We start from the raw sequence: 24,345 nt of genomic DNA, 5'->3' as shown, positions 1-24,345 counted from the left end.
CACTCCCATGTCCTCTTGAGTTGCTTCAGGAAAAATATTTCTCAGTTTCTGTCACCCGACCGATGTTTCATAGCAACAAAATGTCTCCAAAATACTCCACCACCCCACAGATTCCACAGGTATTCTCGAGTAAAGGGCTTGGCAGAGAGGGAGGGGACAGTTTCAGGGTGTGAAGAGAAGGAGACTGCAGTAGGCATTGTGCTCCTGTGTGTGTCAGTTTTGCACTCGCATGGCCGGTTGGGTGGGACTTGTGCAAAGCTCTGATGTTATACTTCCTCGTTTTGGTTTTGTCCCCATCCTAACCCAGCCCACAGGTAGCTTTGCTGCTGTCAGTCAGCTCCTGTCACGCAGCCTCGCCTCCCCCTTGCATGTGTGTTTGTGTGCTCTGCACTGGATCACTTCTTATTTGCTACACACATGCTCCTCCCCGTCCCTCTCTGTTCTCTGCCGATATGAACTTTGGAAGCAATGAGTTGCAGGCTGTGTCCCTGCCAGAAAATTCTTGAGTGATTATTCTTTGCCTCTGCCTCTGAAGGTGGACAACCCTCATCCCTGCTTTGTTCTTTGTCCAGGACAACCTTAATGTCTTCCTCAAGGCCTGCGGGAAGCTCGGACTAAAGGAAGCACAGCTCTTTCACCCAGGAGATCTTCAGGACTTATCCACAAGAGTTACAGTGAAGTAAGTTCTGATCTTGTGAGCGTTGTAATATATTAATACTACTGTGACATTTTGATACCTGTCCTTGCCATTCACAGAGTTTAGGTCCTCCTGTTAGCTGAGTCCAACTCATGTTTCTTCTTTGATTGAACTAATTCTCACCTTCTATTTATGGTCCCATTGAACACAAAAGCATATATGACATTTAAATGTAGCTTTCATACTATACTGTATTTCAGAGCATGTGTCTCCTCATGTGAGGGATTATTTAAGCTGCAGTTCAAAAAGGTCAGGACTATTTTCAGTGTGTGTGTGTGTGTGTGTGTGTGTGTGTGTGTGTGTGTGTGTGTGTGTGTGTGTGTGTGTGTGTGTGTGTGTGTGTGTGTGTGTGTGTGTGTCTCTGTGTGTCTCTGTGTGTCTCTGTGTGTCTCTGTGTGTCTCTGTGTGTCTCTGTGTGTGTGTTCTTGTGTTGGTAAGCACTTGCTTAAGCACAGCTCTATGTATTTCTTTAAAATATGACAATTGACTCAGAAGAAAAGAACGTGCTCTCCAGCATGTCTGATCAAATTGATTTCCTTCTTGGTGCAGGTCTAGAAAATCATCACAACATATTAGTCATGGAAGTCAATTACAGGCTATACATCTTAAAGCATTGTTTTTCTGATAGTGTGAACAGAAAGAAATTCACTTCAGTTGGAGCATGAGTTAGTGAATGAGACATAAAAATTTCAAGATACTACTACAGTGTTTAAAGTTGTTTTGTTTCTGACAGTTGCTCTACTGTCAGTTGCGTGCCAGCCAGAGATGTATGCAGTATGTTGAACAACCTGTTCAGTTTTTACACAGGTGTGCCCTCAGGAGGGAGTGAGGTAAGGCAGAGCTCTGAGCACAGTCCATCCACTGTGACACAGCACCGCTGTGCAAGCACAAAGAAAAGTGCTTTAGCAGTAATACATGCAGGTTGTTAAACTTAGAGTAGATAGGCACCTAATAACAAATACATCACTTTAGGTGTCAAAATAATGCAAGATGATGACATGAAGTTGTGAGCTTTTTCACAATGCTGCATACCAGTAGTGCTCCTGTTTCTTTCTGCAACTCTATGTCACTTAGTTGTGCAATTAAAGTCAGTTTGGATGTTCCTTTAAGATGTTGCCACAACGTCTAGGAACATTTTTCCCATGATCCACCCACTCATTTATTCTTCAGTAACACTGACAATGGTTTCGAAACCACAGCCGTCATAAAAACACACAAGGCAGATGCACTGTACATTGGAATATGAACTCTAAATAAACAAATCTGCCTGCCTTTTATCAAGACACACCCTTTACCTACAGCAGAGGATATGCCGCCCTTAGATATGGCAATACGATTCACTAAATGTCTCATTCAGTGTGCTAAATATAGAGACAGTTATTTTATGGACCTGTGCGTTATCAGACATTTTCCCTCTTGCATAACCTTTTCTCATGAAATTGGAGGTAAATAACTTTAGTTCTTAAATGACACAACATGATTTCAAATACTTTTTGCATGCAAATCCTTTAATTGTCCCAGTCCCACTGTTCTGTCAGAGCTGAGTCTACTGTAGCTCAGCTCTTTGCCACCATGTCTGTCTGTGTACGGGGGTTTGGTCAGAGGGGGGGGCTCACTTTCTATTTTTAGGACTTTGGGGTCACTTTGACAAGCAGGATTGATTGGAATGGTATCCGGACTCTAAGAAGAGCTTTTAATAGTGTGTTTTCTCCTCCCAGTACATTCCTCCTCTGCATGTGGTCTTTACAGTACACCTGTGTGTGTTTATGCACTTGTGAAAGTTTGAATGAGGTTTGCGGTTGAGGTTGTGGTTTTGTCCCTGTATCATCCAATATGGGAGTCTGTTCATTCAAAAGAAAAGACAGACATTGTTATTTGTGTCTTTGATTGCAGCACACTGTTTTACTAACCTCAAACATACTCAACAGTTGTAGGTTCTCAGTTTTTTAGATGAACCTGCAGCTGCTCTGACTGTTCCAGCTGAGTGTTTTTGTACACGAGTTAGTCATGATGAATTGTACAAAGAGAATCTCTTCTTCAAATAGATTTCTTAGTCACTTTTTGTTCTTAAATGCAGCATCATTTCATCCCCAACTGCAGTATTTATAACTCCTACTGAGAGAGATGGCACAACATAGGGAAATAATCCCAAACAAGGCTACAGTCAAGCAACCAATGGTTTTATTTCACTGTTGCTTATCAGAGCCTATGTTGCAAATGAGCCCGAGAGAGCAAAGCACAGAGAGAGAGAGAGAGAAAGTTGTCCCTATCAGCTGTCTTTGCCCCTGGTGTGTGTCCAACCTTCACTCCCTTTAACCCAGACTGACAGGTGCTTTGCTCAGCTTCCCTGTTCTCTGTTTCAGCAGCAATAAGGTTGTTATCCTGTTGGTGCTGTAAGTTTTATTTCACCTATTATTTTTCCAGCAAACCCCTTCACTGATACATAAAGCAATCAGCTACCTTTTATTTCTTTCTCATTACTATCTTTTATACATGTTTCAGTTTACTTAATTTTACTTTTATATTTTTTCATATCAGAAAGTTATAGTTACACAAAGAGTGAAACTTTAACTTTTGTATGTGCATTAGGTTCCCCATAGTTTTGTATTTGAACTAGAGCTGCAAAGATCGATGATTAATCAAAGTTGACCAACAGAAATTTACTATTACTACTTACTATTTTGATGATTGTAAAATTGCCAAATATTTTCTGACTACAGCTTATGAAACATGAGGATTTGTTGCTTTCCTCTCTTTTGATCTATTGTTACTTTCGCTTATAAAATATATATATATATATATATATATATATATATATTTATTTTATTTTTTTTTCAACACTAGTTCACTGAAAAAGAAACTTCTCATTGACTTAACTCTGATTAGTCTTATTGAGCTCCATGAGAAATGCTAAATTTCACACATTGATAGTTTGTTCTTGAACTCTAGTTATTAACCAGGCCGGTATATTTTTTTTGGCATGAAGCTGGAGTCAGATATTGACTAAAGCAAGGTGTGCTGAGAACACAGTTTAATTCATGCTGGTCTGTCACGGCAGCCATAAAAGATTATTGGATGTCTATTTTGACCTTTGAGCTTTGCAGTTGTTGTAGTATTGGCCTTACAACCCTCTGGGGTGCATGTTGCACTATTGCCTCACATTGTTGTGAAACCTGCTTTCTGACAAAGACGTTTAGTAGCTACAAAGACAGTATAAAAATGTGTCATATATGTAACATATACATATAACATGACAAACTGTTGTAATAGAGGAACAGACTGATAAGAGACTGTGTGCTGTTGAGTGATGTGTTCTGGAGGACGTCATCAACGTGTCGTTGAACTATAACCAAGTGCACACACCCAGAGGTGTAATACTGACTAGACTGAATCTGATTCATTGGAGGATATGATTCACTTTCTACTTTAGACCAACTCTGTCCGTTTTTAACAGCTGCCCAGGAAATGAGGGCTAAGGGCATTGGAGTGCTTCAGATGGACCATGGCATCTGAAAGTGCTCTCTTTAACTTCAGCCACTTCCTTTAGACCCTTAGCTGCCATTTGGAAAATCAGCAGCATGAAGTCTAGGCTGGACAAGGACCACAACTCTTGAGTTGACATAAATAAATAGGCCAGGATTTCCCTAATGGCAAAACATGTCAGCTGACTACTGTTCTCTTGACCTCTTTGAATGTTTTAACAAGTGCCATGTGTCATAGACATACTTAAACAGGATATCTGCCTTAGAAGGTGGACATTGCAGTGTGTGGAACCAAGAATGCACAGTCATTATACTGTAACATTACACACTGTGCTGATAGACTATAGTTGCTGAGGGACTCCCATGCCTATTCAGCTTATTTAAATGTGTAAATGCTAGATGAACCTCAGGTTTACTAACAACATAATAACAATGTATCAAATGACAACGTTAAACCAAGTGAACCCACAATTATGTCCTGAATCTGCAGCTTTATTTTTTAGCGAGTTTAGAATATATGGCTATGAGTCTAGCTTTTGCTCTGTGACCTCCAGTAACTGAAAGAACATATCCCCCACTGAGAGGAGTCCAAAGTCTCACTTGTCGCCGCCGTTTGATTAAGCAAATTATTGACAAGAGTTGACTGCTCAGCAAACCGAAACAAAGGAAACTGCACTGGATCAGCAGGTACGTCAAAATACGTTGTCCTTTGAGGAATGTCAATTACCCTTTTTAAACAATAAATAAAAGAGTGGTTGTGTGGTGTGACATGATTTGGATTATGCAATGGCATCCCTGGCTCTAGATCAAACCAAATGTTTGAACTACCTGAAGGAATGTGCTGTTTCCCAGACAAATGGAGACTGACTACAGAGCCTGTTATCAGAATTTATTCAACACCAACTTACATTGAACCTCATGCCATGTGTGTACTGCTATTAGTTTAATACTCACTGTGGCAAAGTCTAAATGTTCCTGAGTGAAGAAGTGCAAAAAAATGCCCTGTGTGTTAGTATTTCGGGTGTGGTTCAAGGGAGCTGGCACTGCACGTTCTGGTTTCTTGGTGTTATATATGGCACTGCCGTCACTTGTAGCAGTATTGTGTGAACTGTGGGCAGATTGTGAAACCTAATGAGCGATGATGGTGGAAGGCCAATAAAGTTTCTACACCATGGACACGGCCCTGGCTGGAAAAGGCCAACACAAGGGTTACATTTGTGCTTCGCAGTTGACTTGGAGAGAGAAATGCCAGCCTCACCCTGTTTCCTCGCTCACAGAGGGTGCAGTGTGTCCGATAACTACGCCACAATGATGCCCGACACTGTCTCACCCACAGCTGATTTCTCTATTCAAACTCGCCTTGTGTCTACATTTTTCAAGACTCCTGATGCATGAGCGTGGCTGGGTGCGTCTTTAAATCCAAATAATTTCATTAGAATGAAAGAACATAGATGAAGGATGACAGATGTGGTGTTGTTGAATGCTGCAGAGCAAGTGATCTTCATTGCAGAGGTATGCTCCTGATCACACATGCACACCCATTCATTTAAGGCTTGGGTTCTGGGTTTGTTTGTCTTTTGGTTGGATGTTATTGTCTCAAAGAAGCAGAGCTGCCTTGATCTAGTTTGAGGCTATACATGGATTGAGACATCCTGTGGTCTCAGTTCGTTCCATGAACAGTTTTCACCTGTATATGTTTGTCTTGCTAGAGATTGAGACATAATTTTGCCTCGTTTGCAGGACAGGTAAGTGATTAACTGAATTGGAAAGATCGTGGACTTTTAAGTAGTCGTTCTTAGTTATTTGTCTAACATTTGAATAGTGGCTCGTGGTTTCTCAGTTGTATATGCTTCTTTGTGTCTCTGGTTTGTATTGGCTGAACACACTCTTCAACTCCTTCAAGTGAAATGAAATGAATTGTATGTTTCGGTACAATAGTGTCACGCAATACTGTCACAGTTTGACAAGATAGAAGTCAATCAGGATCATAAAAAATTTATAAAATAGACACCTGTTTAGTTATTATATAAGTAGGGGTTTTTATTAGACTCTAATAATTTATGTATCTATTTGTGCAACTAATGTTGATTGATGATGTAGCAGTTGTCCACCTGTGTTGCACTGCGTGGTTGATGATGGTTTAGCCTACAGTGAGTGGCTAACTTTCAAGTAATCGCCTCTTCTATCTTTGCATTTCCCCTGGAAGTTAAAAGAAGAAGGATGTCTCTCACCCTTTGACCTCGGCAAGAGAGTGGTGATGTGAAAGTCTCTGTAAGCATGCAGTGGTTGAGGCTTATGGCTGAAATGGCTAGCTGGTGGAAGTAATGAGTGTCCTGTTAATTTGTTAAGCCAGAGGGTTTCCTGTCAGAGCACTATGTACTTACTGTATAGCACGTATACATTGTCTGATAGGGGTCAGCCGCTTTAAAGACCCTGATGTGTCCTGTTTTACCTCGTGAACCATACCTTTTATTTTACCTGTAACATAAGAAACAAACCTAGGAAAATATTTCCACTCTAAAAGACAACGTTTTATCCTAATGTCATCTGTTTGACATGGTATGTATTGAATTTATAGTCACATTTGAACGGGATGGAGTGTTCATAAAATTCCTCCTTCTGCCATTAAGTATAAAAAGACCCAGTGTGATTATTTTAACTAATAATACTACTTCACAGAAGCTATTCCTAGCCTCTGTGCAGAACTTATGTGTTTCAGACTCCGATGACGTTGATGATCGTGCTCAACCACATGAGCACTCATCTGATTTTTCTGAACAGTCCTGAGGCTCTAGAGGCCTGAATATAGCTCTTTAATATATTTCCCTTCAGTTCAGCTATTACCACTAGCCATAAATAAGCATTATGAGAAGTAGTGGGGTGGCAGTTTTGGTATACAGCTACTTTTTTCTGAATCTGGCTACCACTGCTGTAATCTTAGACTTTGTAACTGTGTTCCAAGCCACACAAGAGATGGGATTATTATCTCCCGCCTCTTTTATTGGGCCTATAAATTTGCAATATGCCAAATTGGCAACCGTCCATTTCAGTTTTCACCATTGGCCTCTGGTGTAACATGACACACACTGTTGAGAAAGTTGATCTTCTTCCCATCCCACTGGTTTAATCTTTAACAGTTCATTGTGTTTCATAATACAATCCAAAGTTTTTTTTAATGTAAAATCTTAATCTGACAAGTAACTATAGCTGTCAGATAAATGTAATGTAGTGAAATGCAGTGAAGTAGAAATATAAAGCAACAGATTCACATTTGTACTTAAGTACAGTATGTGTACCACTGAATGCTATATTGGACAGTCAGTGCTCATGTCTCTGTTTCCTCTGTCCCCTGATTTTAAAGAATTTAAATGATGTGTTTAATTATACATCCTTGCTTTGTTTCCTCACCCTGAACCAAGTAACCTATATGAACCCGAACATGTTTGATTGACAGGCAGTCATCTGAGGTGACTACGCCATACATGCATTACATTCTCAGCAGGAGCATTGGCAACATTGCATGCTGGGAAGGGGCTGTAAGAAAACTAAGTGCTCATGGGTAGAGAGGCATGTGTGACTATTGTATTACCACATGATAGTAGGAATGTGTAGCATGCACATGGGATGTGAAGCCAACTGTACTGTGTATCTTCCTCTGTCACTGTTATGGTTAATGTATGTACTGTAACTGTTTATTGACCTCTCTAAAGGTACATCATTTACATAAGAAAAAAGGTTGACACTGAGTTTTGTTTGGTTTCACAGGAGTAAAAATGAGCTGACATCCTGTAAAAGTGATCTACTGACTGCCAGGTCAGCTGTCAAACCACAGAAATATGACTACACTTCTGTATGATCTGGGTAGCATGTGTGGGGCTTTGTTGCTCCAACAGTAGAACCCTGTTTGATATTCAGATGTCAAATAATCAGTTAATAGTTTATCATTATCTGAAATCGGAAACAAAAAACCCTTATGTGCGTTAACTAGATGTTTTTACAGCTGCTTGGTTGTGTGATTAGTGTAAAAATAGACACACACACAGAGCACTTTATGGCTTACAAATATTTTTCCAGAAATGTGTGTTTGTTTTTCTCTCAGCCTTTGTGTTGCTGTGTGAGAGTGAGTGAAGGGCTGGCAGTAGTCTGGATTGTGCTCTCACTTTCCAGCTCTTTCACTGCCCAACACAGAGACCCAACAAGCATGCCCTCTGTTCTTTTATTGTCATTTTCTCTCACACATACACCTCTGTTTTCTGCTCTTTCTCTCGCAGGCATCAAGAGACCAACAGGAGGCTGAAAAATGTGAGTGGAAAAATATAAGCAATGTTTTTTTTTTCTGATGATCTTGACCTGTTGACCTGTCATTCAGCAATAATAAAACATTAATTTAGCTTCGGTCCTGTTCAGTATCATTGAAGAATATAATCCCTTAAAGGGGAACTCATCAAAGTCTTTTACAGGTGTTGGCGAGTACTACAGACATATGTGGGAAATAAATTATAAAGTTTTGTACAATATGTGAGAAATTGCCTCAAGTGATGTCACTTAACTCAGGGATAAAAAATAAATAAAATCTCGGTGTGTGGAGTTAGAAAGTAGTGTTCTTGGGCCCCTGGTTAGCTCACCTGGTAGAGCCGGCGCCCACGTATAGAGGTTTACTCCTCAACGCAGCAGCCGAGAGTTCGACTCCGACTTGCGGCCCTTTGCTGCATGTCATTCCCCCTCTCTCTCCCCATTCAGATATATATAGTTCAAGCTGTCCTATACAAATAAAGGCCTAAAATGAAAGAAAAAAAAGAAAGTAGTGTTCTTATCAGACCTCTGTAGCTCCTCATCTCTGCTTGAGGCTACATTAGCTGCTTCTAGCATACACACACCTAAATCTCCAACCAAACTTTTGGTGGTCAAGTTGCATTGTGGGTAATGTAGGCACCAGGTTTTGACAAGGAAGAAGAATGCTTCAAATATGAATATGATATCTTTGGTTCGGCTGCATCAATTTTGATACATAAAAAAAAACAACTGTCCATCGAGAGTCCACCAATGCTAAATTTGGGGTACCGTTGTTAAGATGACATTTAATGTGATGTGTAACTTTTAGTGATAAAACAACAACATAGTATGTGATGGGTACATAACATAACATGCTTTATTGCTTACACTCACTTTTTTGGGGCATTTTTGTGACGGGAAATAAAGGGAGAGAGATGGGGGATGATGACAGGCACAGCCACAGCCACAGGGTCCACAGCCAGACACTAACCAAGGACATTGCAATTATATGTCAGCATCTTAAACCTGAACACCTCTATACACATTTTTATGTTTGTTTAAATTTGATTTATTTATGGATCTACATAATACAGACAGACACTAAACATATAACACAAAATCAATTTGTTCATCCTTACATTAATCCAAGACAAAATGTTGGCATATATTTCAAGTTCTTGCCTAAAAGTAGGAGATGTATATGTTTAAATTGCTATTTGTGAGGGAATGTTTGTCCCATAGATTTAATATTAGTCATACATTTCGATTTTGATTATCAAGTAGAAGCATAGCTTAATTATGTTTGATTGTCCTACATTATTTTCCTCCATCCGGCCACATTATATAAAACCAAAGAGCTGACATGTCAGTTTGAACCGTGTTGTGTAATAGGGGAGCAGCATCGTTGATGTAGCGATGATTGTTTGCTTTAGTGCAGCACATTTACCTGCCCAGCCTGATAATGCACACACAAACAGCAACAGAGTATTCTGGATGAGCCTGGAAACCAAAGCAGGGCACCGGGTGATATCACCTTGTGTCAGTGTAGCAACTATCATAACAATCACCTGCTTTAACACTGCACAGAACATTTATCAGCTAGGGTAAAGGTATAGCTATAATCTGATGTATTCTGTCTGGCTTTAATTATTAATTCCCACATATATTCCACATGTATGGTTTGTGTAATAACCTATTTGTTTTCTTCTCTCCAGGTACTGATCACAATTTACTGGCTTGGTAGAAGAGCTCAGTGTGAACGTTTCTACGATGGACCTTACCTGAATTTTAAGGCATTTGAGGGCTTATTGGGAACAGCGCTATACAAGGTAAAACTGGTGATCATTATCCCATTGTGCACTCTGAGCTGTTTTATCTGTATTGTCGTGAAACAAAAGCTTAATTTTCTTGTGAAAAAGCAGAAATAGCATGAATGAAATCCTCTTTTATACCCGCTGCCCGGAACATTTCTGTATCCTCCCTGGTATGTAGACTATGTGCAGAAGAATGACTGTTAAAGGCCAAGGGGCCTCAGATTACTGGCCACTAAAACCAAAGTTATGGCAATCATAAATGACCTGATGCCTTGACTTGGCTATTTTAATCTGGTTTACAGCACGGCACGCAGTTTGCATAGTTTGCATGTAAAAGTTGCTTCTTTTTTGGAAGAAGCCCGTTTCTTTTCCCCTGCTCGTTCTCATGTTAAATTTGGCACTTTGCTTTCACATAGATTTATAGGTGGCGGTGTGCCTAGTCCTATAACTCAACCGACTACGGGGATTTTCAGAAATAGCATTTGGTTACCGTGCATCTTGTACGTTTAGCTATGATAATCCAAGTTCACTGGCATGGGATTAGGCTGGGTTTAGTTTGTAGTTTGATTTGTATTGTTTGGTAGGATTAAGTGGATTACAGATCTGAAAATAATTTTCTTTTTAAAGTGTCTGACAAGTTTTTGCTTGTTTGTAGCCACGCTGGTTGAAGTGGCTCCAGGGCTTGCTTATGTGTTTACATGTCTTCATGCAGTAAACAGTCATCAATGGTACATCGGAGATAGCACTGTTTGTTTTGACAGAGATGGCAGTAAAAACAATAAGGGTTTTTTGTTTACATTACATCATGCATTGCCCCTTACAGACAGTATAGGAGTGTTTAACTGAGTCTGCAAGAATGAAAGGCCAGACAGTACAGACTTCACACTCTACCCGGGAGATCTCCCGTGCACCACACACACAGTGGAGCTAAATATTTTAATTGGCATCCTATTATCTGACTGTGTGTGTTTGTGTGTGTATGAAAGGCTCTGCAGGAATCGTCCAGTCAGAAAGGCAGCAACGTCAGAGACAGCGGTTTTGGAGATAGCTGGTACTCAGAGCGAGAGGAGCTCTTCCATCTGAGAGGAGGAGGAGGAGGAGGAGGACACAGGAGAGACGACTCCCTTGACAGCTTGGAATCTTTGGGCTCCCGACCCCAGAGCATCTCATCTGAAACCACTCTTAAAGGAAGCAGCGAGGGTAGGAGACGTCATGTCATTTGCATCTATACACAAACATTAACATTTTTACCCTTCTAAAGCTGCCTTTATGGCCTTTAAGAGGTCAGAGGATGTTTTCTTTTATTTTTGTGATTGTTTTTTGTGTTATCCCCTGTCACACCCTAGCTGTAGATTGCCATTAAAGAGTTCAGACTTTCCCAATTTGCTTCTCTGCATGAATATTTAAAATCAAGTGCATCCATCTAGTCTAGAACTTCAAATATTTGTCAACAGGGAAGATATGCTGCATCAGAGCCAGAATGTTGCCTCCCATTTGTGAAAACAATTACCTATTGCCACCTAGTGGTATGCTTTTGTAAGTGACTATTTTCAGTGAAAAGTCTCCAAAGAAAGAGATATTATATATCAATGCTAAAACCTGTCTGTGATCTTGTTTCATGACTAAAGTGTAGTATGCTTTGAGAGGGGGGGGGAGTGCTGATCAGTGATCTCAGAGTGGTCATTCTCCCATATAGGAAAGGGCAGTGAGACATTCCACAGCCGTCCACACCGGCTTGTAAATGAAGGGGCCTCCGTTCCCCACCCGGCACCCCTCTGTTACTCCTTCAAAGTCATGCCAGAACACACAACACACTCCCCTCACTCTTTTCACTACTCTCACCCCGTTTATTCTTTTTGCTTCTTCATTACCCTTATCAGACCTCCCTCTTTTCTTAGTTCTTCTCTGACTTTCTTTATTTACCATAATCTTTTTTACACCTTTCTTTTATCCTCCCTCCCTGTTCTGTCTATGCTTCAGGTTGTTGTAGTGACACTGAGGCAGACTCTGTCTTCAGGATGGCTGAGAACAAGGACAGTCTGAGTTACCGACGGTCAGTAACCATCACACCCAAGGCCAGCTCCCAGTTTAACCAGTTCCTGCCCACTAAAGACAAAGCCTCAGGCTACGTGCCTGCTCCACTAAGGAAGAAACGGGCCGAACGCAATGAGGACAGCCGGCGCAGCTGGGCCAACCCCACATACACAGAGGATGAAGGCACACTCACCAGGTACGGTTACACACAACAGTAAACACTTTCATCTGTTTGAAGGTGCCATTTCTCACCTCAGTTAATTCATTTTATTCCTTTTTTTTCCTTAAAAGCAACATAACACAAAGTGATCTAGAATGGTTGTGTTCATACACAAATCCTTTGTTTGTGCTTCAAATTCCTGAAGTTTACATTGTCTCCTCTCCCATCATGTTGGTGTTTGTGATGCTTGTTGTGTTGTCTGCGAATGGTCCATGGTGGTGTGTACTCGTGCTGTGTTTCATTTAATGATTGAACGACCTCAGCGAAACAAGGCTTTCCTCTGACTGCTATGACAACAGTCGGGTATCCCAGAGTGCCTTGCCTGAGGCTCATCTACAGTGGGGCTTTGAGTATGAAAGTGGCAGCGATTCGGACGCAGATCGACCGGACCCTGACCTCATTCTGGATGACCTGGCCAGCAGACGCTTCCACAGCCCCTCCCCAGCCCCTCCCACCAACTTCGCCGTGCCCATCAGTCCCCTGGCAGCAGGAAGGGCATCTGGGGGTAGCGGGGGCCCCTGGCCTAAGGTCACTATGACTCCCAGTGTTGCCCCTCAACAGAATGTGACCTGCCTCAGGTCAGAGAACATGAAGCAACAGTGTGACTTTGATGTGCCTGCCTGATGAGATCAAACTAGAACGCTTCTCTTACCCTCAGTTTGCATGGTTAATTGTAACCATGAGCAACATCCTTGGTTGTAGTATGTTGCCTTTTACTGTAACAGTGCTCTATAGTCTTCAGTTTGTTGGTTTCTGTTTTTCTTTGCGCCTTCTGAATTGTATGAGCTTGGAGGAGTGATTTGAGTTCGTAACGGCTCAAATCAATCTTTGCCTCCTTTTGCAGTTTGGTTTTGAGCTTGCATTGGTTTGCTAATCCTTGCGTCATCTCATTTGAGGTTGTTGTGCTCGAGGAACGTGCTCCTCTTTGCGTGACTGGCGTGCTGTGCTGCTGCTGAAAAAAATGTTTACACATGTGATTGGCTGTCTCTCTTGAGCAGCAGCGGCATCAACAGTGGGGAAACAAAGCCTCTCCAGCAGGGCACTGTGAGGATGGACCACCGCCGCCCTGTGTCCACGGACAGCCTGTTCAGGGAGATATGCGATGACTCTGAGGATGAGGATGATGACGTGGGCTATGCCGACCCCATTCAAGATGATCTCTACTCCCGCAAGATGGGCGTCAAAACCCAGCCGGTTGCCAAAGTATCTTATGACAAGTTCTTACCAAAGTTCTGGACGCCCGAAGAAGACGTTCACATACAGAAGATCAAACTGGGCTCCCAGAGGAGACCCTGGTACAAGAAGATGCAGGGTGTCAGGTGTGTGAGGGCATTCAAATCCAGCATAATTTTTCCATGAATTTTCTCTTATATATATACATACTTTAAATCACTGTATAGTATATTTTACAGAGTAGCAATATCATGGATAGAATGTATTCCCTGCTTCTTGCACAATATTTTCCTTCTTTTCTACCTGACACATTGGATTTTGACATATTTAAAAAAATATATATATTGCATGCCAAATTAACCTTCCTAAGATTCAGAATTTTGTGTTCTGTCATTCACTGGATTTTCTGTATAGATTCCTCCTACTTACTTTTCTTTCTCTTTCCCTGCCATTCCCTGCCATATTTCACCTCCCTTTTACCCCCTCTCTGTTTCTGTCCATTTTCCTCCGTCCACCCTGCTGTCCTCGGCTGTAGCTATAAGAAGTCGGGCTCTTCGTCAGATGATTCAGACTGTGACATCAGTCCTTGGCTCTCCTCTGCCCCCTCTCCCTCTGGCCCCTCTCCCTCTCACTCCCACACACACAAGGCCTCAGCTCACACCACCCTTGTTGTGGGGAAAAGGTTGATACAGCTGCATGATTGTGATAATGAAGGAATGTTTTAGAGCATCCAAATTTTATAGGATAAATATAAATTGGCTCCTGTTGGGGATGAGTTTCTGATGATCTGCTTTCTAATGTACTAATAATAAAATACACTATGAAGCTACTGGAGGTTGCCCTAACACGCTTTATAGAGCAGTTTGCTTGTACTGACCTTAGTAGAAAATAGACTGTGTCTCAGCATTATCCTGTTATTATTATTACAGTCTATTCTAGTGAAGACTTAACTAAGCAACTAGCATCGTAGTTTTATTTCATAGCAGTGTGATTGTAAAATCCCGATTTGATCAACTTCTGTTTGAATCAAATATCACCACTATGGCTGCTTGATGTATCTCTTCCTCCTTTTCTTGCTCTTTGATCCAGTTCACATGCATGCACTCATCACCTCTGTCCTTTTCTCTCCTTTTGCCCACCCTGCAGTCCTCATATTCAAGCACCACACACTCTTCCACAGCTCCCCAAGATACAGCCCCCTCTATTAGAGAACCCCCCTCTGGTGTTTGCCCCAGTGGACCCCGCCTCGGGTCCCAGACTGGTCAAATGTGAGAGGTGGCCCCTCCTGGGGCGCCAAGACCCCCGGGAGCCCCCGGACCCCTTTGATTATGAGAGCATTTCCCCTGACTTGGAGAATGATGACATGTTTACTAGGCGAACCCTTGCCTTCCAGTCCAACCCAGACTTGGCTATGATGAAGACTCAGCTGTCCGCCAAGCGTCGTCTCTACACGTCTGAGCCGCAACTCAACATCATCACCCAGCGACACAGCTGTGTCAGCACCGATGAGATTGATTTCCCTGATATCGAGCAGGACGATGTGGTTTATCGTAAGGAGAAAACCCAGCAAGCTCAGCAACAGAGGCCTCTCTCAGGAGCGCCCGACAACTATGTCCCTATGCCCATCCCAGAGCCGTGGGCTCTGCCTCCTGATCTCAAGGCCAGACTCCTGTGCCCCCCATGTCCTCTGACCGAGGAGACGGCAGCAGACAGACAAAATCAGGTTCAGAACGAGACACGTCCTAAAACAGATGACATGCTTGTTCGGAAACTTGGAGTTTGTTCCGATCAGAGCCAGAGCTCCATGAAAGGCCCATCAGCCAATCAGATGACACCCTCAGTACCTTCTTCTTGCAGCGAAGGTGACCTGCAGAGATGGCAGGCTATCAGGGAAGCCAGTCAGCTAAGATATAGAAAGAGGCTAATGGTGGAGAGGCTGGCTGCTCTGAAGTTGTAAAAACATTGCTGTAACAGTGCCTGTTAGTTTTCTTACTTTTTAGACTGTGAAAACGTATTATTGCCATTTTAGTCTTGGAATATTTATATTCAGATGGTAAAGTGGTCTAGACTGTATGTTTATCCAACTTGTAAATGCTTGGTCTAAAAGCCACCACAGTCATAGGTGGGAGTTCTATCTATTTAAGGTATTCTTTATGAAAACTAATAGGTGCCTTCAGCATTCACTGCGTCAGCCACACAAACCGCAATGAAGGAGCAGCAACAGCTCAGAACTTTTTCCTGTTTTAAATGTTTGTTGTTACCTCAAAATGGAAAGAAACTTTAGTGAAAGTCCCTAAGACATTGTCTCATAGGGCTGTTGTTTATGGTTTTCTACATGATGGTAATATGGTTGATTTTACCTGAGCAACACTTGGTATGTACATGCTGAGTGGATGGCGAGAGAGAACCTACTGCTACTGTGTTCCTGAAGTGTGATTTTTGAACAAAATGACACAAATCTCCAACATCATCGTTTGGTACATCATTAGCACTGTTAAACAGACCCAAATTCTGCATTTTATCTTAGATATTGTTTTCCTATCTGACCGAGTTTGCCTGTGAATGGAAAAATATGCAACTTAATAAAGAAAATATAGGAGACTTCATGATTTTGTGATGCAATTAATGCATTGAATTGGCCATTTGTTGACCTCACCTAACATCTACAGGAACACGGATCTTACCAGAGTTCAATGCTGTTTTTCTCAGCAGAGGGAACTTCACACTGACATGTAAAGCTCAAAGTCCAGCAGCACGAGAGTGTGGAAAGGTTCAAGCCTGAGCTGAGCACCAAGCAGGGCAATTAAATGAAGTCAGAAATGAAAGCCCATAGAAATTCCCCATGGCTCTGAAAGAAGATGTGACCTGTGGACTCCATAGTAACCTGAACACAAATCTGCACTGCAGTGTTTGCACATGAACTGACACACACACAAGCACGCACAAAGCAACCATTTAACCTAAGTCAAGGCCATCTGGATTTACTTCACTTCCATATGTAAAGCCATGTTTCCAGTGACATCATGCTGGAGTCTCCAGAAAGGCTGCATTGTTTAGAGAAACATAAATGTCTACACATCTCCCCATACAAATGTCAGGGAAAGGAATGGTGATACTGTGCTGTAAGCCCACTATATACACACCTTGAACTCTAATCTCTTCAGTGTATAAATTAAAAATCAGCAGTGTCAGGTTTTAGCTAGGTTTACAGCGCCCACCAGCTAGGGATGAGCTGGTCTGAGAGCCACTAATTGGCCTCAAGCTTTTGGCTAGACCGCTCTCATACTCAAGACTCTTCTGCTGAAATGTGACTTTGTTGTGTGTGGTTCTCTTCGGTTTCCTAGACAGCACCAAATGCAAGAGAGTATCGACGGGTGAGTTGATGCAGGCTCCCAGGAATGTGGCACGTTTGCATTTGCTCTGGCCTCTTACAGTCGCACCTCGCTGCTCCCTGCTTTTGTGCTGCTGTTCTCACTCACTAGCTGCTAAATGCTGACACACAACACAGTGTATTGTATGGCACAGGGCCAAGTTTACGGTTGGGCAGGGGGGGGATTGGGGTGGGTGGGGGGGGGGTGTCTATTGACAAGTAACAAAGTGAAAAGATGCAATATGCTGGGTCATCTACCTAAACAGTAGTGTGTCCCAGTGAGAGTTAATTGACTGAGCACTAGTCTGAGCACCCTGATAGCAATGTGAGATACGTGTAAATCTTAACAGGTAAGTGGAAACTAAGTGCATTTCTCTGAAGGCTGTGAGTAACTTTGGTCTTTTGCATGACGGTGAGTGCTGTGATTCATTTTTACTAACCCACTGAGTGACTACATCACTCAGTTTTCTGCAGTTGACCCGTGTGCTGTGATTGCAAACTAACACTTGGTTACAGGTTAAAGGTCTTGTCCAGCTTATGTTCAGCATCAGCATCCAAACATATACATGGTGGAAGTTATTTTGTCTATTTGAATTTTTCATGGCGTGTTTTTTTTTACCTTGTGTAAAGCTTCTGCCAGGATATGCAAACTAAACGTCCCCTCCACTTCTCCTTTTAGCTGCTGATGCCGAGGATCTTTTTTTAAATACTTTTTAAACTCTTTCTTTCCATAAGGAGTAAATCAACAAGCGATATCCAGATCGACCCCACCGTCATCCAGCAGGTTCGTTACGAAGAGCTGCAGAAGTATCGTGAGCGGATAAAGTCAACTGAGGATAAGTGGCAGGATGTGAGTACAATTTATTTATGGCAGCTGCACGCTAACGCTAGAGAGTATCTGTTTGCTTACCACCATTCTTGTTATAAGAATCAAGACGAGCTGACTTTGGCAGAGAGAAGTTTTGTTCCAAACCCAGAAGTGAAAGGTGAGCACATGATCTAAAGGATCAGTGCGGCAATCAGGAGAGCAGGTGTTATGGTGCAGTCTGTGGCCACAGGGTGAAAAGAGAGCTGTTTAGATAGAAGCCACAGATAGAGGCAGACACTGATTGGTGCAGCACTGCCCTCTGGCAATGGACTGTCCTCATTTCCAAATCAGTGTATGTTGCAGGAAACGCCATATCCTGTAAATACTAATAATATTATGAATGTGTTATGGAGCAATATAGACAGATGATGTAAGACAGAGACCCTAGAATGAAAATTAACTAGATTAATCTATGTAAAGTTGACTTGAGGGTGCAAGTTATTCCTGGAAAATAATTTCCAAAGTGCAGTGGTGCTCCAATTTTAAACACCAGTGATCCATCACAAGTGCTCATTCTTGGGTAGGTAAATCCAAAAGTAATACAACGCTATCCACATGTTATGACTTACTGTGACAGTGGTGTGGCTGTCAGCAGTCTGATTGGTGTCATGGCAAAATAATGGAGTCTTAAAGCAGCATTTAGGTCACTCAGTCCCCAATACACAGGGGAAGTGAGCCGGGAGGAGCCTAAAGCACACAAATAGAACACCTTCAAATGTAGCCCTTTCTGTTTTTTTGTCTTTCTCTCTCCTTCCCAACTTCTCTCCCTTCAGCCGTACAGTCAGCCATGCAACACAACCAGTCTGTTTTATCTAGATCTGAGCTGAATTGTTACAAAATGGTGCATCAGGTGATCTGGGCTTACTTTTGCTGCAGGACCTGAGCAAATGGAAAAACCGGCGCAGGAGTGTCAACTCTGATATAGTGAAGAAGAAAGAGGAACGGGAGAAGATAGAGGAGATCACATACAGCAGCAACAGAAGGTCCAAGACCTTCAAGGAGATGCAAGAGGAGAGGTAAGAATTAACGTACCTGATCAGGTACTTTGGATATTGCAGGGATAATGCATTATGTTATTGGTAGATTTAATGCTATAAAATTTCAATATTTATTTTCTGATCCTGGTTTTTGCCTAAAAGCAACAGACATTGATTTTGTTCCTCTTTTTCACCTTTTTTACCCTCGGAGGGGGATTCTTTGCTAAGGTAATAGAAGAAAAGGTGTGTATGAGACGTTTTGCGGTATTAAACACAGAGACAAGAGGATTATTTGTGCAGGAGTGAATGAGTAGACTGTAATTGTGGCTTCAGTCAGTGTGAAAGTGTAATCTAATCATGGCGTACAACCTGCCTCCCCTTTTTCGCCCCACCTCTCTCTACCCTCCTCTTTTCAACCTCTGCTCTTCTTTCTATTTTCCTCCCTGTCACTCACTCCCCTTCATGTCCTCTAAATTGCAATCCTTTCCATCCTCATCTTTAATTTCACCCATCACTGTCCACTTTTTTTCTCCTATTTAACTCTTTATCCAATCCCCGTTCTCTTCCTCTGTCCGGTCCACAGAGAAAATAAAGGAAAGAACAGCATTGGCGGTCGTCTCGCATCTCTGTCTTACCTGGACGACGAAGACATATTTGATACACCTGTCATTACCCCACGTACCCGGACCTTTCCTGCCAGGAGCTACACTATTGACACTCCTTACTATTCCTCTGAACCCCTTGATCCTTCTCAGAAAGAGGCCGAACCCCCTGCTGCCTCCCCAGCGACTGGCAGGGCCTCTTCCCCTCCCACCTCAATGGAAGTTGACATTGTGGACAGTCCTGCAGGCAGCGACACCACAACCACCATCACTTCCAACATCACTCCCACCAGCTGCAGCTTTTTCCACAGCTCCCAGTCTCCAGCAGCAGCAGCACCTTTACAGAGGAGTCCAGTCTCAGAACGCACCGGCACAGTCAAGACAGAGGAGACCACAACCACCGTCTCCTCTTCTAGTTCCCTACAAAAGGTGCCCGAGCCAAGGCCCTCATTGTTGCTCACACAGACTGAGGTTGGGGCCCCCTCCTCTGGTTCTCTGTACAAACAACAACCACAGCCCAGCTCAATGGAACACAAGCCTCCTGGGGTGTCTCGGGTTTCCGCATCCCTTCCCAGGAGCTACCAGAGATCGGATAGCACACGTCTGACCTCAGTTATCGCACCAAGGCCCTTCAGGACCCAGTCATCCCGCCTCACCTCACTTCCCCGAGCCGCTACAGTGAGTACTAGATAATTCTACAACTAAATACAAACTATCAGTGCAGCACAAATGGGTTGACTTACATGTAGAGGGCAGGAGGAGACAGTGTTTGTTTGGCATTAAGAAATCTTTGCCTATGTTGGTCAGGTACAATGTTATTTGTTTTGAGTGCATCATTGTTACCCAAGAGTCCGATCTGATTACTTTGTGAATAATGGATGAAGCTGCTGTCTTTATAATGCTAACTCAAGTACCAGAGCTGCTATTTTCAGTCTCCCTCACATTCATTACTGCTACAGTTGTAGCAGATCAGCCAGTGTCTGTCAGGAGAAGATTGTAAACTCTAGAAACAGTTTCACACTTACTTAAAGAGTTGACAACACATTCCCCAGTTGATTTCCCCCCCATTCTAAGATCTCTTATAGATTTAAATGTCTTATTTTGTAATCAACAAACCTGTGTTGTTCAAGTTCATTTAACATGATCCCATTTTTAAGTATTAAAGTCTGCATTCTTTGACAATCTGCATTCACCCCGGACAGACGGATGACTCTCAGAAGCGTGTCAACGGCGACGCCACTGTTTCTAAGAAGTCGTCAGTGCCGAGCCGCTATCACCAGTTCATGACCTCTGAGGACGAGACTCGCTCTCAGTCCAGCTCAGCCCACAGCAGTGAGGAGGAGGAGGAGGAGGAGGAGGAGAAAGAGGATAAGACCACAGCGAAGAGCATCACCTCTACTCAGAGTGTCTCACCTGTCCCTCCTCAGATCAAGAGTGAAGCCCCAGTCAGTGCTGCTCCAGCCAAAGAAACCAGCCAGGTATTTAAGTTACCCTCCGTTGGTAAAACTGATCAGCTTGTATATTGAAGAGTGTGTTTGTTACACAGATTTTATTTAATGCTGACAATTTGAACAGTCACTGAATGTATTTTTGGCTTTGTGGTAAATATTAAGTGAACCCAAATGCGTCATTAAATAAAATGTTTTGCTTCAACCTATTTTCTTATGTAGATGTGATTACAAATAATAGAGTGCTGCACTGCAGACATTAAAGAATAGCAACAGGTTGGCATTAAATCAACAGCCATAAATGATTAATTCAAGGCTTTCTTGCCAAAGCACACAGACACACAACCCGACAGGCTGATTTCCAGAGTCTGCACTAAGCTGTTTTTTGTGTGGTTGTGAATCATTGTTGTTCATCTCTACTCACCTGTGTTGGTGTTTGGTTTTTTAGGAGAACTACTGTGAGATGCGGATCAGCTTGAACCAGAAGCCCAACAGCAGCAGAGACTTTGGCTTCCAGGCGGCATGGGACTCGACAGGAGCTCGCATCACGTCCATCCAGCTAGGTAACAACAGCAAAAGATATTTTAAAGAAATACCTTTAAATAAAGGGATTTGTTGGGCAGAGCTTTATTCACCTTCCAATGTAATGTGTGATTGTCAGCCAAACTGGCAACCTTAAACTCCAACATTCCCAGTGGTAAAAAAAAAAAAAGCTCAAACAGGCATTAGTCATATTTCACTGTTGACTGATGTATTCACAGATACAGTACAGCGGTACTGTTGGAAACCAGTGCCCAGGCACTGTTTTACAGCCAGGCACTGCTGGATAGTTGTCAGCAGGTTTTCGAGTCCATTGCAGTGGTGGTGCCAGGCCTATGTAGGGCAGCATCTATCTGGGTCAGATTTGCTGGGCCTGAGCCTCTCTTTTTCTTCTGAGATTTTTCCACCTTCACATCTCTGGTAATTTAGTAACGTTTCATTAATACTTTTGACACCCGACACCAGTGCATTAACTCTAGCTTTGTCACATCAGTTTCAGTAAGTTTTGGTCGCAACACTCGCGGTATGGATCGTGTCAACCCTGTCAAAGTATTTTTAAGGACAACGTGCATTAATCATTATTTCTGTAAATGTGCCAGTTTTAGCCAGCTGGCAATTTTTGCAAAACTAATAAAGTTGCAGAAATTACAACAAAAGCAAAAACATCAGCATGCATGAGACACAAATCATGCAAAGCAGCAGGAAGAAGCTAAACATTCGTGCAACAGTACATTGGATGTTCAGCCATGCAGCCATGTAAAGCAGTATGGAGCAACAGGACATAAATGAGCAGTACCACATTATGCATGCATTAGCCATGCAGAGCAATGAGACATAAAATCAAATGGTAACAACCAATATTCTCAATAGGATGTTAGAAAAAGTTTGTAAAATGCAGTATTGTATAAAGTACTTGAAAGCAATACTTGAGTACAAGTATCTTACTAGAAAATGACTTTGGTAGACATTAAAGTCACCTATTAGAATATTACTTGAGTAAAAGTCTTAAAGTATCTGATATTTACTGAACTTAAGTATCAAAAGTAATTTTATGATATTACATGTACTTAAGTATTAGAAGTAAAAGTAAAATTTTTTTTATTGTGGCTTCCTTATAGTGAAGCATAATATTCAGGGTTTCCATACCTTCATCAAGTCTGATAAACAATACAGAGAAAAACAGAAACAGAATTTTATTTATTTGTGAGAAAGAATCTTTTAACGTACAAAAACATTTCTTGCAAGTAACGAGTAACAAAGACGCTGGGGGGAAATGTAGTGGAGTAAAAGTATACATTTTATTTAGGATATGTAGTGGAGTAAAAGTAAAAGTTTCTAGAAATATGAAAAACGAAGTAAAGTACAGATACGTGAAAAGTACAGTAACAAAGTAGTTGTACTTTGTTACATAACAACACTGGTAAAATGGTTATAAGCCATACAACACAAAGTCATAATTGTGAAAGTATGACTACCACACTGTTAGTAAAATACTAGTAAATATGTAATATACAGTATGTTCTGTCTTGTTTCACTTGGCGGCAGTGAAAAGTAAAGATGAAAAATGTTGGAAGAGTCAGTTGGTGACTCAGTAGTTTTCAGCTTTGTTTAGTATCTGTAACACAAAATACATTGTGTATATATGTGCGTACATTTCCATCTTAAAAAATACAAATTAAAAATGTAGACTGTTTTTATAAAAGAAACATGTAATGTAAGTAAAAAAAATGTCATTGTCCAAAAACTTAAAACAGTGGCTCTGTTCCTTTTTTTTTCTTGGCATGGGAAGGTTTTTGTTGTTGATACAGTGTTAAATTAATTAATTCAACTGTGGATTCTATATTGCGAGGATTATTCTGGTGTGAATGAAAACTGTAATTAGAAGTCAATCCCATATGTTCTCATATCAGGATCATTTCTTGTAAAGTTATTTCAGTGAAATAACTAAAAGGACCACTGCAAGAAGAATAGCTCTTATGAGTGATAACCAACCATATCACTGCATTGGTAGACTAGAATTGTATACTTTCTTTTTTGCTAATGACATATTCCTCTGTCCCATGCAGGCAGCCCGGCAGAGATGTGCCAGCTTCAGGTTGGAGATGAGGTGTTAACGGTAAACGGGCACCAGGTGGCAGAAATGAGCTACCCAGACTGGAAGTCCTGCATGGAGGAGGCTCTGCAGGAGGGTAGCCTCATCATGGATATACGCCATCATGGCAAGAACAGTGAGTCACCTGAACGCTGTGTGTCTGAGAGTGTGTGTTTGTTTGCGGGAGATTGAATTTAACCACTTTAAGTGTTGCATTCCTGGACTGACAGTAATGCTTATGCTGCGTGCGTTGCTAAACAGTTTTGACACTTTAAATTGGTCCGTAAACTATTGTGAAATCATCCATGAATGATTTCATGACAGCCAAGCGGTGAAGGACCTGTAACTTCTTTCCCCCTCATCTGACGAGGGAAGACTGTTATTGTGTTGACCTCTGGTTCTTATTTCCATATTTCCTTTTTGCATTTTTCTTGTCTTGTTTTCTCTTTCTTTTTCCTTTTATGTTTCTACTGGTTGTTTCTTCTTTTTTCTGACTTTTCTGTCTCATCAGCATTCCTTTCTGTATCCATGCGGTGTTTTCCTTGTGGGGAACTAACCCAGCTCAGGTCCACGGTCCTCGGAGTGTGCTGTTTTCACAGTGTTAGTATAACAGGCTTACTTATGCCAACTACGTCAGTGTCACCTTCCAAAGATAACAAACCACCCAGAGTAGCTCACTTGAACTAACACACAGTACCTGTTAAAATAGTTTAGTGAAGCCCGGTGGTTGTGAGCCTCTTAGAAACACTGTATGGG

General features: G+C 41.9%; 3 protein-coding genes across 11 annotated transcripts in view; all 3 read left to right on the top strand.

Moving 5' to 3' along the window:
* Positions 1-24,345, top strand: part of LOC144525455 (LIM domain only protein 7-like) — a 49,982-nt gene that overhangs the window by 13,829 nt on the left and 11,808 nt on the right. For 8 of the 9 annotated variants that reach the window (XM_078262301.1, XM_078262298.1, XM_078262295.1 and 5 more), the window contains exons 5-16: positions 573-679; positions 8,451-8,481; positions 10,167-10,280; positions 11,252-11,465; positions 12,246-12,495; positions 17,037-17,066; positions 17,798-17,912; positions 18,807-18,946; positions 19,491-20,187; positions 20,712-20,987; positions 21,406-21,520; positions 23,564-23,725. In XM_078262301.1, the coding sequence (XP_078118427.1) occupies positions 573-679; positions 8,451-8,481; positions 10,167-10,280; positions 11,252-11,465; positions 12,246-12,495; positions 17,037-17,066; positions 17,798-17,912; positions 18,807-18,946; positions 19,491-20,187; positions 20,712-20,987; positions 21,406-21,520; positions 23,564-23,725 (2,251 nt within the window). The remainder of the gene's footprint in view (positions 1-572; positions 680-8,450; positions 8,482-10,166; positions 10,281-11,251; positions 11,466-12,245; positions 12,496-17,036; positions 17,067-17,797; positions 17,913-18,806; positions 18,947-19,490; positions 20,188-20,711; positions 20,988-21,405; positions 21,521-23,563; positions 23,726-24,345) is intronic. The other variant, XM_078262296.1, reaches the window with a different exon arrangement.
* On the top strand, positions 13,155-14,788 carry LOC144525457 (uncharacterized). Its single transcript, XM_078262305.1, has 2 exons — positions 13,155-13,838; positions 14,228-14,788. Exons 1-2 carry the CDS (start codon positions 13,570-13,572, stop codon positions 14,415-14,417), a joined length of 459 nt encoding a protein of 152 aa, XP_078118431.1. The 5' UTR covers positions 13,155-13,569; the 3' UTR covers positions 14,418-14,788.
* Positions 14,513-16,298, top strand: LOC144525707 (LIM domain only protein 7-like). The gene is made up of 2 exons (XM_078262763.1): positions 14,513-14,553; positions 14,782-16,298. Exons 1-2 carry the CDS (start codon positions 14,513-14,515, stop codon positions 15,647-15,649), a joined length of 909 nt encoding a protein of 302 aa, XP_078118889.1. The 3' UTR covers positions 15,650-16,298.

Source organism: Sander vitreus, chromosome 11, assembly GCF_031162955.1.
Source record: "Sander vitreus isolate 19-12246 chromosome 11, sanVit1, whole genome shotgun sequence".
NCBI classification, from domain to species: Eukaryota; Metazoa; Chordata; class Actinopteri; order Perciformes; family Percidae; genus Sander; species Sander vitreus.
This window is presented reverse-complemented; position numbering and strand designations above follow the sequence as displayed.